This window comes from Triturus cristatus, chromosome 12, assembly GCF_964204655.1.
Source record: "Triturus cristatus chromosome 12, aTriCri1.1, whole genome shotgun sequence".
Lineage (NCBI taxonomy): Eukaryota > Metazoa > Chordata > Amphibia > Caudata > Salamandridae > Triturus > Triturus cristatus.
Window position 1 is genome coordinate 89,469,949 of NC_140595.1, and position 17,686 is coordinate 89,487,634.

General features: G+C 43.4%; 1 protein-coding gene across 2 annotated transcripts in view; it reads right to left on the reverse strand.

Annotated features, from left to right (window-relative positions):
* Nucleotides 1–743: 743 nt before the first annotated feature.
* The window catches only part of SCAMP3 (secretory carrier membrane protein 3), a 93,046-nt gene continuing 76,103 nt past the window's right edge, over nucleotides 744–17,686 (reverse strand). For both annotated transcript variants that reach the window (XM_085638496.1, XM_085638497.1), the window contains exons 8-9: nucleotides 11,444–11,561; nucleotides 744–3,664 (exon numbers count right to left, since the gene is read on the reverse strand). In XM_085638496.1, the coding sequence (XP_085494622.1) occupies nucleotides 3,518–3,664; nucleotides 11,444–11,561 (265 nt within the window). In that variant the 3' untranslated portion in view covers nucleotides 744–3,517. The remainder of the gene's footprint in view (nucleotides 3,665–11,443; nucleotides 11,562–17,686) is intronic.

Genomic DNA, 17,686 nt, shown 5'->3' on the forward strand with positions numbered 1-17,686 from the left:
AGTGCATTTTCTATTGTTCAAGGTGAGGAAGTTTCTAGCTCAGACCTGCCATTTTGTTAAGTCTCTCTACTGCTAGTTCAGAATGGCTGATAACAGCCAGGCACAGAAACCTCACACTTCATAGTGACAATATTGTGGGTACCAGAGTTTGGACACAGCCCTAATGCTACCTGCTAGAAGAAGCACTGATTTACACAAACTCTGGATAGCAGTCTGAGAGGGACAATTGAAAGAGAAGACCCCAAACCAGTTCTGATGTTTGACAGAATAGATCCACAACCCAAGTTTGGAGGATGTGCATAAAAGCAGGACTTAAAAAATCCTACTTAATTCTAATTCCATGTTCTTCACAATCACAGAAGAGCGTGCCCCAGAGTACCGGAAGGACTGCTGAGTGACTAGTGTTGGTGTCTGCTGGTCAGCTAGTCTACCAGAGGAAATGGGACATCACCTTAAATATGCACTTTCTTCTGGAGGAGCTGAGGGTCTGACTAGTAGCCTGCCTGCCTGATGGTAAAGGGGGAGGCTGCCTGGTCTTAGATGTGGATAGTCCGCCCAACGGAAGCCCAGGTTACTCATGATGTGAGGAACACCCACAGAAATTGGAATACATGAGAGAGCAAAGGCAGAAATGACCCATTATGCAGAGGGTCTCCCATTCCTTCAACGTCCAAGAGCTTGTAGTACTCTCCTTAAACTGGACAGACCTTTTTCAGACAAAACATAATACACTTACAAAGTAAAACAATAGCTAAACTTTTTTTAATTCTTTAAATAAAATGGGATGCGCATTTTGGCACAGCAAAAAAAAAAAATGAAAAGGAGGGGTGGTGTCCAGTTAATTTCAGCGAAGACACAGGAGTCATTAGTAAAATGTAACACGCCTGGATGGGTGTGTAAATAGGATCATCCCCCTACCATCCACCCCACCGGCACCCACCAACAAACACAGACGGTCACTTGCCACAATGCTGGGTGCTCCTAAATAAAAGCAAAGTTAAAGAAATGTTCACATTTTCTCTGTTTCTGATTGCATTCAGTATTTACTCTCAGAGCTGCTAGCATAGCAAAAATCAGGAAACTTCATGTGGGAGAGCAGCAGTCAATAGGCAAGACATTTAAAATATATATATATTTTCATAGGTTGTGAGGCAGTCCAAGGCATGCACAGTGAAGAGTCACACATTAGTAGCTGTCCATACACATCACTGACCAATAAGAAATATAATGGAAATGGCAGCAGGACATTTCGGGACCACTGGTGTACGCCAGCATATCTCTCTTCAGCTGCATCATGTTCCCCTCTAGGTCCATTGAGGGGAGACTGACCATCAATGACCAAACACAGGAAACAATACAGGCAGGCCATGCAAATGAAACCGTGAAAGTGAGTGAGGGACAGTGGAGGGGAAAAGGGGTTAATTCAGAAATAAAGTATCGGTGTAATCAGTTTGTATGGAATATGGGATCCAAGAAAAAGGTCATCGAAGAACAGAAGGTGAGAAAAGGGATCTAAAGACTGAAGGAGAAGGGGTGGTATAGAAAGAGATGTAGACAATTAAAGAGAAATACAGGCCAAGAGCCGAACACGCAATAGCATGTAAGAGCAAAAACTAACCAACAGGGGATCTAGCTCATGCAGTGGGCTACTCACAGTCACACCCTTCTTCTCATGGGCCCCAGTGGTATTTACATCAATTTTGTTTCAGGTACTTGACTTCGTTGGTAAGTCCCCTTGCTTGGGAAAAGCTGTGGATATGCTGCGCCCATTAAGATGAGAGATTTGTTATAGGTCACTCATGCTACCTCTTTTGCTGGATGGCTTGCACTGGTGTAATCTACGTGGTGAACAAGCACATTGAAGCCCGTTTACCCTAAAAATATAACAATTTCATTCCTGTGAAGCCACTAGACTCCACACCAGATTGACCTATATTTACTTGAGCAACTAGGAAATCCAAGACAGGCGTGCAAGGCCTCCCTTAAATGATGAATGTGTTCAGGATGCACAGACGGGCACCTTTGCTCTCCTGAGAGCATTAGTCTTCACAGATCTGGGTAGACCGTAAGTGTATGCCAATTTCCCAACCCTCAAACTAGAATCGCTGACACAGGTAAGAGGATTTGTGAATGTGGACGAGACTAGAAGGGTCAGCAAATTATAGCAGTGACTCTTGGGGTTGGTTACGAAAGATCTTGAGAATTCATGGTCAGGCTGCAAAGATTTCTGGGCATCACTACAGACTAACACTATCATGTACAGAGATGAATAAGGCCACGGGCACTTGACATGCAGACCCTCTAGCAGACAAGGCTCAGGAAACCACTGGCAGCTTGGGCGTTTGGTAAGATATGCGGTATAAAAAGTACAAGACTCCTTTTGGGAGAATGGGCTCCTCCTTTCTCAAATCAAGCTAAATAGTGCTTTTTTTTAAATCTGCATCTCTTAAACATTATGCCAGTGTTTATTGTAAGAGCTCCTTCCCGGCAGGACAGGCAAGCAGTGTCAAAGAATGTAACATCCGACCTAGCTTGAAGGCTGAATCCTTGAATCTTGCATGGTGCAGCAGGCAGTGCAAACACAAAAATCTTATAGGGTAAAAGTTTCATATTAATTCGTGAAATTAAATTAATCAATGTGCTCTGCTTACGTGAATAGCTTGTTAAGCTTTCTGTGAAGGTTCCGTTAAATGCATGCTGTGCCAAGGGGGCAAGCTGCACAGGAGTTTATGAAAACGTGAAATTGAGCAGGAATTTATTAATTTTAAGGTTTCCTGAAACCTTCCTCCATACAGTGTGGTAGTTTCTACCTTGAAAATAACTATAAATTCATCATCCAGATTTTCCTCTTTTCAACTGATGGTGGAAGAAATGGATTAAATTATATACAATGGTACGGAGAGCCTGCCAGTTTCCCAATGCAGATGGCTCCCTTACTGCTCCTGCACGGATCAGCGCAATCTTCTGCACAGTGGTCACAACATGCAAAGCATCTTTCCCTTCCCCACCCTCCGGACATATCACATACATAGATTAAAAAAAAAATGTAGATGCCAGCGTCCAATGTAAATGTCTGATGCTCACAATGTCAAATTTAATTCAATCCGTTCTGGGGTCTTCAACGCCTTCTGAAACCCCAAATGTTCAGCCGTCTCTGAACGCGAGGCACAGGGATCTGGATTTCAAATGATGAATCGTTTGCTTGGAATCAGGGGGTGAGAGCAATTCACCACTGTCTCTCTCCCATCCTCAATTTAAGGGTGTAGGAATGGGCCGGTCGATTACAGCGGTTCAAAGAAATTTTTCACAATCGTGTAACAGATCTGTTCAGGAACAGTCCTTGCATCCTCTTAAACACTTATTTAACCAAGAGTGAAAAATATCTCCAACTTCTGATGTGAATACTTCCACACATTAAAGTGCCACGTTTCAGTTTCCTTTCAAACGAAAAACCACGAGATTGGAACCTTACGATTACTGGTTATGTGATTAATATTCAACGTCGGCCACTTCTTTCTTATTGGGGCCGGAATGCGCTCTGTGCAGCCCCTGTGGCAGCATTGGCGGCAGCAGTGCGAACTGCCGGGTTGGAGAAGACCCCAGCTGCAAACTCCTCCTGCGCCTTCTGGAAACTTGCATCGGTCCGGCGGTACATTGAGTGGATCTAGAACAAGGAAACAAGGAAAGGTTTTCAATAAGGAGGGAATCTACTGTGTTAGCCAAATCTTTTTATAGGCAGGACTCAACAAATAGGACATTGTAAAATAATACCAAACAATGGTCATGAGGCTGTCAGAAAAGAAGCGTTTTGTAGACATAAAAGCTTTTTGCAGTCAGAAGGCGTTTAAGGGCCAGTGTATGAGATGTCCCCACTGGTCCTCCATCCCCCAACCCCTTACTAGCCTAAAACAAGCAAAGTGATTTACCAGTCAGTCTTGAGACCGGCATGAGGCTGACACCAAGCACGCCTGAATGTCCTTCCATGGACACAAGCTGGTAGGGAGCATCTGGATGTGTGCCAGTTAGTACGGCTCTGCATGTCAGGCTGATCTGCATCTAGTTGGGCCAGGGAGCATGCATTTAAGGGGTTCATCTTCGATGCAGGTTTGTAATATGTATGGGTATTTTAGTAGCATGAAATTATGAAGGGGCAGTGGAGTGCAGCACAGGGCCAGAGGCCAAAACTAGAATCCAAGATTGTTTAGAAAAGGAAGAGACAGAGCTACAGAGGTGCCAGAAGGGAAATACAGTATTTAAAGTGTTGCGATGTAGGGGGACTTTGAAAAGGTGTCTTCAGCTCTTTCCTGAATTGGAAGAGAATTTGGGGTAGTTCTGATGTTATACGGTTTTCCAGGTCCTGTGGGCTGAGATGGAAAAGGCCCGTTTCCTTTTATTTATTTCTTACATTTCTTGGCCTCCTGTCTGGCACTGCCCTGGTTGTGGGGTCGACAAGATCAGTGTCCCCATTAAAGGGTTCCTAATCAAGGAGGCAACTGGTCCTGAAGAAGAAGTGTACATGGTGGCAGCGAGGGGGGGTGGGGTGGTTGTGCAATTAAGTAAAGTTCCATCAAGGTGACGAGGACCTGGCCAAATTCCTTCAGGCCCTTGAGGAGATGGACTGCTCTTTGAAAGATGCCTTTAAGGGAACCAAGTGAGGTATCCGGCAGGCAGTCAAGCTATTACTTCCTTCTAGAGGTTAGACTACGAGTGCTTTGATGTCTGAAGTCACTCGAAGGAGGTACGGTTTCACTTTCTTTAAAGATGGAGAGGTGCCATCATGCATTGGCGGGGCGGAGTCCTTGAGAGCGGGACAGAGAGTATCAGTGATAGTTGTGGGTTAAAGTCATCCTGTTACATGCAGATTTGGTGACCTGCTGACCCACATTAGGCTTTTGAAGAGGTTGAGGAGGGTTTCTCCAGTTTTCTTTATAACAGAGGTGTCTAGAGGGTTGAAGGGTCCGAGGTGGTTGGTGTATGTGTGTTGGATGCATGAGGTGGTGAGGAGTACAGAGATTTCTTCCACAAAGTCTGTTTTTTACTCAGGGTGCGAAAATACAGAATCAGTTCAGTGGATGGCTCCGATTGAAGGTTATGCACAATGATTTCAAGGCAGTCTTGAAATATAACAGGGAGTCAGACTAACATGTTTCCCAGTGGTGATAGAACTTCATGGGCGGCGATGTAGCTGCAATTTGTCTGCGTCGCTTTGAACTGGAGTCTGTGCAGTAGGTGGGCTGGTAGGCATACGTTCGTTGAATGGCATAATTGAAGCAGTACAGAAGAGTGACCATTGTGGCTAGGACCTTTTCGGGGTAGCTTGGAAACAAAACTGGCTGAAAGACAGGTCTTGGCTGTGCTCACTGTAAAGCCTTGCTGGGCTAAGGACAGCATAAAGTGCAAGCCATCAGAAAGGTGTCCTTTTGGGGGACCAATCTCCTACTGGACACACGGGACCAGCATGTCCAGGGCTAACCTTTGATTTAGAGAACACAAGAATAGCATCTTTTGCACCAACCTGACTCCTAAGGATATGACACATTTTGTTGATAAACAGGAAGCGGACACTTGAGGTATCCGGTCATTGAAAACTTTGGCCCAAGAGTGATGCCAGCACGACCAATCGTATACGTCATCCGCGTGAAGAACATTGGATTGACACCATCAAAACACATGAGATCGGATTAAATGATTCTGTAGATGGGATTCAACTGACCAACCAATGATTAGCCTCACTTCTCACTACACCTTTCGATGCATTCCATTCCATTAAGTCAGCAGTAGGAATACACCTTCTGTGAGCCCAGGATGGAACTGTAAGAAAATGTTCCATCACTTGACAAGCACGTCATTTAGAGATAACATTTTATATACACTTGCTAGTCAACTCCCGACTGGTGTATTTCCATGATATGCCCAAGTCTGGTAGGGCACGTTCCCAAAGCCCACCGCCAACAATCTATAACATGGGTTTCCGTCCTGTACACTTTTACAATAGTGAGATTCAAATATTTGGCAGCTTAGGAAGGTCACAGTCACATGAACTACTTAACACACCACTAGTTGGGACTATTTACACATGTTCACGTTACCTCTACTTCGTACATAATCTGAGTGGTATATTTTCAATATGTGTCATTTACTTTGGCATGTTACCAAACCACAAGTCCCACAGCCTGTAGCATTTTTTTGTTCGCTGTACTTTTACCTCAGCTGAGTTACATTTTCTACCAGTTAGCCCATACTGCCTGCAGTCTCAACATACGCCACAGTACTTTTCTTCACAAACTTATTTTCCCAAGCTTACAACGAACAAAAAAAAAAAAGAAAAAGAAAAATCAGTTTGAAAAAAAGGATGTGAACAACAGAAGACTGTGTACTTCGGATCACGGTTTAAACCAAGCCACCTGAGGCAAACACTGCCTGCCAGGGCTGCATTGCATTGTACGCTCCAAAAGATGTGCTCAAAGTTCTGCAGATTTTATTTTGTATTTTTCATTTAAATAGAGCTAGCTCCCGCAATTCTAAGCCTTAAGGCAAGACGAGATTAATCTTTGAATGAGCTTAGGTAAGCGGAGAACTTTGCGTACTGTCACCTAACAGATTTGTATTTCATTATAAACACTATTTGTGAATACATTAGAATCACGATTTGCACTAGGCCCAGTTAACTGATCCGCAAAACCACATGACTTCATATGTTGACGATATGACTCTTAAAATTTTTGTTGCAAAATAGCATGTTAAATTAAATTATATGAACTTAAACATATGGAATTGAGTTTGTGTCTATATTTATAAGAGAAAATTTGCAACATACAAAAAAGTGGTGACATTTGCTCTAATTGTATGTTGTTCCATTCTCGAACCATTGGGACAGTATGTAGATTATTTTATAAAGGATTTCGTTCCCAAAACCGAGTGCTACATCAGAGACAGCATGGCCATGATCAACATAGTTGAGCATCACCCTTTTGAAACAGATTCTGACATCCTATGCACATTGGATGTCGAATCCCTATATACAAACATACCACAGGTCGAAGCATTATTGGTCATCGAGCATATCCTTGATCAGAGACCACGCCCCCACAATGTGCCAACTGTCTTTATACTACAGCTATTGGAACTATGCCTGACAAGAATTTTTTTTACCTTTGATAATGAATTTTACCAGCAGGTAAAGGGCACATCCATGGGTGCAGTTTTCGCACCAAATTTAGCCATTTTGTTCACGGACCAGCTTAAAACTTCCAAAATCCTCTGCAGCCAGAATCCTTTTCAGTCAGGCATCACTTTATGGAAACGGTACATAGATGACATTTTTTTGCTTTGGCATTCCACAATAGAAAGCCTCAATCAGTTCCTACATAGGCTTAACAACAACTGTCAGGGTTTGACCTTCACACTCGCACACAGTCGCTCCTGTATCCCATTTTTGGGTCTCACGATTATCAAAACAACAGTGAACTAATTACCAGCCTATACAGGAAGCCAACAGAAAGAAACACTTTGCTTAAATATAATAGCAACCACCCACGGGCTCTAAGAGATTCCCTCCCATACTCCCAATTACTTCGCATCAGGAGGAACGGTTATCTTAAGGAAGACTATTTTCGTGAAGCATCTGTCCTTTCATCCAAACTTCAAACTCGTGGCTATCCTAGACGTCTAGTACGTAATGCACTCAAAAGAGTATGGTATTGCCCTAGAGATGTCCTTCTTTCGCCTAAAATCAAAACCAACCAAGACCGCATGGTATCTGTGACCACTTTTTCACCCATCTCTAATGCCATACGTAAATCTGTCCTCAAACACTGGACAATTCTAAATGCAGGCACACTGAACATGAATCGCCCCCTATATGCTTTCCGCAAAAGTCGCAACATAAAGGATCATTTAGTCAGGGCTGCACTTCCTACCTCCAAACCAGCAGCCACGTTAACTGAACTATGGGGCTTCAATCCCGTCCTAGGACATACTAAATGTGGGGGTTGCAGTGTTTGCATTTTCACTATTGAAGGCACCGAATTCACATTCAATAATGTAAAGATTACTTCAAAAAGCTTCACCAACTGTAATTCATGTAATGTGATTTATGTAATTCAATGTCCATGTCAAAAAGTCTATATTGGACTAACACAGAAAGCCCGCCTCAGGATATGCCAGCACCGCAGCCGCATTCGATGTAAAACGCCCAATGCACCTCTTGTTGAACATTTCTCCAATGCAGGGCACAACGAAGATGACATCAAATGGACGGTCATCAGCCAGATAAAGCCCCCACCCAGAGGTGCAGACATTGGTAATTTACTCAACAAAGAAGAGTTAAAATGGATTTTGCACACTCAGAGTATTAAAAATGGACTGAACAGAAATGAGGACTGGACAACTCTACTCTGACTCTCCTCAATGTCCAAATGTTATGCATACCTCTTTTTTCTAGTAATAAGTGCACTTACTTTTACTAAATTTTAAACTTCTTTTTTATAAAATGTTGCCATATATCTTGTCCATAAACTCAGTCCATGCAGTACCTTTTAATCCATTCACTGTCCCAAATCAAAAGTTTTTTTGTTATTTCTGTCAGAAATTCTACTAAGTAACTATCACGCTTATTTCCATGCTTACTCACCCCTCTTTCTATTTGCCAACTTTTTACTAGTAACACGCACCATTGGTTGCTCCCTCCTCAGAGGCTCACATTTTAAGATGCATGCACTCAATATGGCCGCCCACAATGCGCATTTTGGCGTTCGCGCATAATCGTGACCTCCCGCGTTTCTTCAAAAAGAGCACTGCTCACATTCCCCTCTAGGACTTTCACCGAGCCATTGAGCTGTTCCTCTGACTGTATCTCACCGTTTCTAGACCCCCGGCCACTGGGCACCGCATCAAATATAGATAATACGGTAAGGCTTCCTCCTGCATCCTGCTTTTTCCACGGCCCCCCGATTACTTTCCCTTTACCAACCCGATCCCTCTACCCACATGTTTACCGGACTGCCGCTTCAGTCCATCCCGTGAGCAATTTCGCCTACTCGCACGTTCTCACCTCCGTGACGCCCCGATACGGGCACCGTCTCCTGACGGACGTTCAAGGTAAGGCCCGTCCGCGTGTTGTATTGCTTACTTCTCTTGCCTCCTTATGTTATTATTGAAATACAACCCCCCTTTTTTCAGATCCAGAATCACCGGGCCCCGACTGCGCCTGGTTCCCGCTATCTAGCACCCCACCCCGCCGCAACAACCGATCGGTTAGCTTACTTTCATCCGTATGCAGCCCTCCCGGTATGACCAGCTTTTTATGCTTCTATTCTTGCACTCCGTGGTAATTATCTACGAGATTTCACTCCCCGCACAACGCGGCCTTCAATTAATTCAAACGGACAACGTTTCCAACACTGTCCAGCTACCTTCTCCGGTGTTCTAAGTTTCTCTCACAGCGAGCCTTCACTGCGTGGTCTAATATAATTTATTTTCAATGCTTAACATCACCTACACTGTTTAGGTCACTTCATCAAACATCACGGCCCATTCCCATCCTCTCAACACGCCCTTCTCTCTCTAGCGTGGCGCAAATTGGCTACCCTCCACAGCATAATCTCCTCTTCCAATATGCGCTACATTCACTACCCTAGGTTTTTAACTGGTAATTTCTTCATTTTACCACTGCTACTACTCGTTAGTTGCACTTTGCGTAGGTCTAAATAGATCGCCACCATTATGTTTAATAGGGAAGCTTTTCTCATACTAATTCTCATACTTTGTTTCTCTTCCTCCTTTTTTCCATCTTTTTTCTTTATTACTGTGTATATAGTTGTGAAAATTCTCATGATGCTTAGGCAAACAGCATTTTTTGTCCTGATGATCCCGATATTGTTGTAAATGGGATCGAAACGTCGTCGACTGCTTAAAACACCGTGCACACAAACTATTTATATACCATGTGTAACGGTTGTGTTAAGTATCACGCTTGTTTTATTGCTCTGATCACACAACAAGCATTTTGTTGCTTTGCCTGAAAATTGTCTTTTGTTTTACTTGTACTTGTACACCTTGTCACTACTTACCTTTATGTCATTGGATACAGGATAGTATCCCACTGTACATGGTCTTGCGTTTTGACACTCATTTACTTTGATTAAATCGTACTATCCGGCTGGATAGAAACTATATAGACGATTTTGCTCTAGATTCATTTCCCTGTTTGAACAATTGTACACCAAGGACCACTGTCCTCTTTAAAAACTAATTGTATGTGGTGCATATATGAAAGCAATGATTTTCTTTAAGTAACTTGTTAATCTCTTGGGATGACACAAGGTAACATTGTGGAATTACTGCTATTTTTCTTACAAGCTCCATCATTTGATTGCTAATGTTTTATTTATTTTTAAAAGGTCACTCTCAACACATCATAGATTAGCTACCACAAATGTAACCTGATTACAGGTGCTCTGTTTCCTAACCATTTTCTCCAGTGACTGTTCACACATTTTGTGATTTTTATGGATTGCAGAGTATATGGGCACACACTTCTTCACTGTCGTTGCTAGGACTAACAATGTAAAGGCAAAAGTTAGATATACATGGGAACTTTATGAATCTGTTTATTTTTGTCCAATTCTTTCCCATCCCATTTACCAAATTCTGCACTAGAAGATACATTTTTTTTTAAACATTCTGGACCACCAGTTTCTCATTCACGACTTTGGTTGAGGATTTTCTAATAATAAAAAAAAGTGGTACATGTGTATACACTATATAATTAGATTGAGTAATTTTAGTCTTCCACCTTGAGTGGAATCTTCCACTAGATAGATGAAGCTGCGTTGGATACAGTTGGCCCAAGGCTTTTGAGATGAGTTCACTACTACCGAGGTTATCATTATTCTGGGAGCATACGTCACTCTTCTCGATAAACTCTCACCCAAGCCTCTCACCCCCTTATGTTTGATGAGAAATTACTGCATTGGTTACAGAGGCAAATACAGAAAAGAAAAAAGTGAAAAATAATGAGAACACTACAAGTCAGCAAGACAATACAAACCATATGGAGAATAAATATACGTCCACTTAAATTTGCACACAAGGTTGTTCTTTTGTAATGCCGACTCATCACCTGTAAGGCAATGCCATCGACCAATGCTCACGCAGCTGGGTTGGTGGACCAGCTGTGAGTTCAGAGAGCGCAGGATTACACAGACCTATGACATTTCAATATTTACAATATTCTCTCAGTATGTCCCCTCTAGCTTCTGCCTCTTCAGAAGTCAATCATACCATTTAGAAACTCTCTCAATTTTTAAGCCTTCCCCGTGGCCGAGCCATGTGTACCTCATGTCGCCCCAATTTTAACAGACTCATAGTCGAACTCCTCCTTGTCAAGCTTTCGATAATCTGCAGAAAGCGTTTGCCGTCACATGTACGGAGCAGTACTCACCCGTTTCAGCATGATGATTCCCAGGACCGCTGTGGCAGTAAAGGACATGGCCACAAGGAGCATTAGGACTGCAACCCCTGTGTTGGCTTTGAAGACACTGAGGGTCGCTATCCAGCCACTGCAACAGAAGAAAAGCACAAATCAGAAGAAGGGTTTTCAAGGGGTTTTTCCCACCGTGATGTCAGAATGCAACGCTCATAGTCCTTTAACGGGGGTGGAAAGGGTTTGGGGGGCAACATTAAGCGGGAGTTGTGCTGTTTTTAAAAAAAAATATTAAAGTATTATCACTTAAAACAATTTACCAGGACAAGTGCTTACAAGGTACTTCATTTTGCGTTTCATCACCAACATTTCCAATCCAGTTCACACTTGTCCATTCCTCCTCGTTCCAATATGTTTTGGTAAATTCCATCGTATGTATGGCAACTGTTGGGTAGTTGAGGGTCTGCAAGGTCTACGGCCTACTTCAGCAATGGGTGGTACCAGGCAGTTGGGCAAAAACTGGCAGAAGTTCCTTCACCAACCATTAGCACTCCAGCCTCATTTAGAGGTAGGTCAGAGGGCGATGCTTCAAAGGCGCTCGTCCAACAATCCTGTCTGCTGACTTTTCTCTCCTACTCATGTTATCATGTACCACGACGGTCCGAGATAGGAAAAGTGCAAAAATGCTACATATATCTTCAAGCGCATCAGGGAAACTTTTTAATTTGTTATTTTTTGCTTTTGTTTGGGGCAGCTCTTGGAAGAACAAAGAAAGGGCTAACAGGTCCACCTTGTTGCGGGGGACAAGGTCTTTTTTTTTTTTTTTTAAACCAAAGCGGATTTCACAAGGGAGATACAACCTATTTTGGTGAAAAACATCGAGAGACCCAGCAGGAAACTCGAGTGTTAGTTGGCTAGTTGTAGGTTACATGTACTGCTTCTAGGAACTCTGCATCCTAGAGTAAAGGTTCCCAGTTCTCCATACCTGGGGTCCTTGCCTTTGCATGATTACACTGTGGTTTGGCGGGTTCTTAATGAGTGTCCTCGCATAGAAACAGTGTATGCACACAAAAGAGAGCGATTTCCTTGCAGGTTTGGTTTGATTATGTGGATCCGACAATGTTCAGATCCTTTGTTCCCGACACTGCAGCTGCATTGCGAGTTAGTGGTCTCCAAACTCTCCCTTCACAACCAGTTTCCTTCTTCCGGTTATAGAACCTCCCTCCCTGCATGCCGTGTTGTGAAGCTATCAACTAGCACTTTGGATGATTTGTAAAATAAATATTGTCCCACTTGGTAGGTTTTCACGCTTCATCTGTACACGTATGTGTTGATTTAAGACCTGGTCTTGCAGGTGGCTATTTTCCCCATGTGAATGGGCCTCATGAGGAATTTTGCTTCTGCGACCTGCCCAGGAGAAGGAGGATACTGAACTAACCAGCAAGATCCAGCTGACTTAAGCACTGCATGCAATGCGCCCCTGAGAAACGATTTGTCAAGAAGCCTAGACCTCTTTCCACTCCAGCTGATCAGAGGCATTGAGGGGTCAAGGAACTGCAAAAATGTATTCTAGAAAGACATCTGCCTACATCCACATCAATAGTGACAGAGACCTTTGGTCTTCACCCAATGTCTCCAGAGCGGTGTGCACTCTGTTGTCCGTTGCTGGTTGCACTGATTCCACAACCATCTCAAACTTCTCTAGCCCTTGAGGTTTTGGAGGCACAACTGATTTAAACCACAGGGGTACCAAAATCCTAAATTTAAGTTGGGAATGGTCGACCATATGGGATCTTTAGGTGTCCCTCAAGTTTGGTACCAATCGGAACTTCTGTAGATTACGGCATGGGTGTGGAACTGTAAGAGCACACAGATATAACAGGAGTGTGTCCACTGCTCCCAGAGATGAGGCATTCTGTGTCCGGATTAATTGTTCTATATCACAATGCTACCTTTCTGGAGGAAAATCTCAAGTCTAAGTGTCAGCTTTAGAATCATTCTCCTGTTTGTAAACCGCATGAAGAAACATTCTTAGAGTTCAGTACGCAAATCTAGTGTCTGCTCCTGGTAGAAAAGTCCGTAACGCCCACTTTGCCTCTCAAAATATCTATTTTTAACAACACCTATAAAACGGAAAGGCAGATATCACAACCAATCTTTGAGATTTGATAACAGAAGGAAAAGAATGGAAAAGGGGTGAGCATAGTTGATCATGCCATAAGGCTGGGTGTGTGGTGAGAAACACTTGGCCTTGAGTCCTACAGAAAAATGGTAAGAACATTGCATCTTTTCGAATAGCTTTTTCATATGTGACCTGTGGTTGCAGGCAATCCTAACCAGTTGGGACGAACAGACAAGCAAAGTAACAGAGTGCTTATGGGCATTTGTAATTAAATTCCCATCATAAATGGGACAGGGCCAGCATCAAGGCACTTCAAAAGTGCATATTTAAACTTACTAGGAAACTAGAAAAATGGAATAGACAGTTGTGATGAAGTCACTGCAGGAGAGTCAGAATTAATATATTCAACCCCCACTTCAGGAAAAATAAACATTAATTGAAAATCTAATATATCTCAAAGTGGTGATTTGAGTAAGGTAATCTAGCTGTATGCATATAAGTCCCATTCAAGTAGAGTAAATTAAGATGCCACAATTAGTACAATGAAAAATTGGGTTTTATGTTTGAAGACAGTGCAGAAATTACTGGTAAATTACAGTAAATAGTGAGGGAGAAAAATATAAAACAGTGAGTGAGTTGGTGGCAGAGTAAGAGGAAATCAGCCGATTTCCGGTACCCAGGCAAGTGATTTAAAAAGGTGACTTTTTGGTGCACGAAGGTAGTTATTAACAAAAAGTCAGTAAGACATTTCATACTCCGACATTTCAATTTGCAATACAATGGAGTTTAGAAATGGTGGTCGACGACGTTTCGATCCCTTTGCGAGTGGTGGGATCTCTTCAGGACAGGAGAATGACAATTAGTTGCCTGGGGGGAAGCCTGGTAGGGAGGGGGAGAAGAATAACAGTATGCAGAGTTAGGAAAGGAGGTTAAAAAGAAATAAAGAAGGCGCAAGGAGAGTGGAATAAAAGGGGAGCGAATAGTAATATACGAGGAGAGAGGAGTGCCCCAGAGGTGGTGGAGAACAACTTACTATCAAGGGGAAAAGAACTTACAGTGCAAGGAACGGGAAGGGGAGATGAGCCACACTAGGTGGTGTGTGTGTGAGGCGCAATTCCGTCTCATACGTCCGAACCGAACGCTGGTGTTGAAGGCGGGGACTCGTTGGATGGAGAGAACTCCGTGGAGGCGGGAAAGTTAACCTGCGGGGGAACCGGAGGGTAAGCAAAGAGGTAGGGAAGTGCGTGAGCGCAAGCTGCAAGGAGTAGTGAGTCCTGCTAGGGCTTACCACAGCATTTACCACATTTCGTCCTCCCTCTACCTTCTCCCCGCCGCTGTACAGCGTCCCGCCTGAAGTTCTTACTTTCGAAAAGCTGATTCTCAATGAAATCGCTGCACTTGAACACCAACGCACGTACATCCCTTACAACCTTTCACTGTCCGAGAAAAAAGCTATGAAGAATCTTAAGCAAATGAATAATCTGACCATTAAACCAGCAGACAAGGGTGGAGGGATTGTCATCCAAAACACTGACTCCTATAAATAGGGCATATTGACACAACTCTCAAGAACAGATCACTATCTTAGATTGCCCTCTGATCCCACCAAAGAAACTCAAAAACTCATTCTGGATATCACTGAAGAAGGCCTAGCCCAAGGTTTTCTTACCAAGAATGAATTCCAGTTTCTCAATACCAAAAGCCCCCGGACACCGGTAATTTACACTCTACCTAAGATACATAAGAACCCTACCACCCCCCCCCCCGGGTCGCCCCATTGTGTCCGGTTGTGGCTCAATTTTGGAACCATTGGGGAGGTACATTGATTTCTTTATCAGAGACTTCGTCCCCACCACTCAATGTTACATTAAGGATACCATGGCTATGGTTAACCTTATAGAGGGGCTCCCCTTTAATCCCCTCAGTAACCTCCTTTGCACCCTCGATGTGGAGGCACTCTACACTAACATTCCCCATGATGAAGGCATTGACGTTATAAGATCCACTCTCAATACCAGGCCACAACCCCATTCCGTCCCCACCTCCTTTATCACTCACCTTCTTAAAATTTGCCTCACTAAGAATTTCTTCCTTTTTGATGGTACCTTTTACCAACAAGTGAAAGGTACCAGCATGGGCTCAGTTTTCGCTCCAAATTTTGCGATACTGTACATGGATTGGCTAGAAACTAATACCATACTATCCCCCCACAACCCCTTCAGGCCTCACATTCAAGAATGGAAACGTTACATCGATGATATTTTCCTCATATGGAACAGTAACACAGACCACCTTGCCCAATTCCATAACTGGCTTAATCATCACAGTAATGGTTTAAAATTCACTATCAACAGCGGCAAAGAACAAATAGCATTCCTGGATCTATCAATCATTGCTTACAATGGGGGTCTCTACACCACCCTTTACCGCAAACCCACCGAGAAAAACACTCTTTTGGCATATAGCAGTCACCACCCCAGAGCCCTTCGCGACTCACTTCCCTACTCACAATTTTTGCGTATACGGCGCAACTGCTTCTTCAAACAAGACTATTTTTCTGAAGCTAACCTGCTACTCAAAAAATTGACTGACAGAGGTTACCCACGAAAATTAGTCAAGAGATCGCTCAAGAGAGCCTGGTATTGCCCGAGGGAAACTCTACTCACCTCCAAGGATAAGAAACATAACGACAAACTTGTTTGTGTCACCACTTTCACACCCATCTCTAACGTAGTGAAAAAATGTATCAAGAGACACTGGCCAACACTGAATGCTGGCAACCTCCATATAGAATGCCCCCTCTTTGCATTCAAAAAGAACAAAAGCATTAAGGACCATCTAGTCAGGGCCGCACTCCCAGAACCTAAAAGGGATCCCACCCTTAGAACCTTCTGTAATCTACCACGACTGGTGGGCCATTTCAAATGTACCAGTTGTAGCGTCTGCTGCCTCACATTGGACACCAAAACCTTCGTGCATGGTAACATTAACATCACCTTGTATAATTTTTCTAATTGTAACACTAATAATGTTATATATGCCATAACATGTCCCTGTAATTTGATCTATGTGGGGCAAACTACGCAAAAAATCAGAGTTCGCATTTGTCAACATAGAAGCAGAATCCGCTGCAAGACGGCTAACGCTCCTCTTGTTGAACATTTCACATCACCGAGGACGACATGACATGGCAGGTGATCAGCGTTATCATACAGTCCACAAGGAACATGAACATTGCGACTGTCCTCAACAAAGAGGAACTCAAATGGATAATTCGCTGTGATAGCCATCACTCAGGACTGAACCGACTTGAGGACTGGTCCAATCTACTCTAACCTTTTAACATCCTCAATTTGTATATTTAGCCCTGCGTAATTTTGATGTGTTCCCTTCCTTCAGTGTAATAATTTTTTTTGTAATTTTTTTGTAATTTTTATGTACCAACTACTGAGCATGTCTCCGTTGTCCCCATGCCTTTTGTACCCCTCTTCTTTCCCTTCCCAATTACTAATTATTTCACAATTTAATTTTTTAATTTTTTTAATTATCCTTTTCTCTATACTAACAATTCCCCTTTTTCCTTCCTTACCCACCTCCCCTCTTCTATACTGGGCCTCGACCCTCATTCCGAGCCGCCACTATTCCGGCTTCTCAACCTTCCTTTCACCTTCTTTTACTCTCCTGTGTCCCCTTCTCCCCCATTTACATATATATCCATGGGCGGATATGACCATTCCATCATGGCTGCTTTCGTGGCCTATTCTGGCTGTCTTCTCTTTCGATTACTGGGCGTTTCTATTTTTACTTCTGTCCCAGTGAGGCCCTCCCCTCGATCACACAGCCCGAGCCTTCGTTCTACCCGGATCCTCGCAAGCTCCCCAGGTTAGTCCACGTCGCTCTTCCCATAATTTGTCCCTTGAACTTAAACCCCCCCCACTCTGCTCATTTTCCCTCCCTCTTCCCCGCAGGTTATTCGCGTTATCACACACCTCTGCCTCGGATGTGCCGGCTACATCGCAACTATTACGTTGTCAGTACCTGGGCTCTCGCCCCCAGGTGAGTCCAAATCACTTTCCCGCCTTCGTGTCCTTTACCCCCCAACCCCCACCCTGCTCATTACCCCTGCTCATTACCCCTCC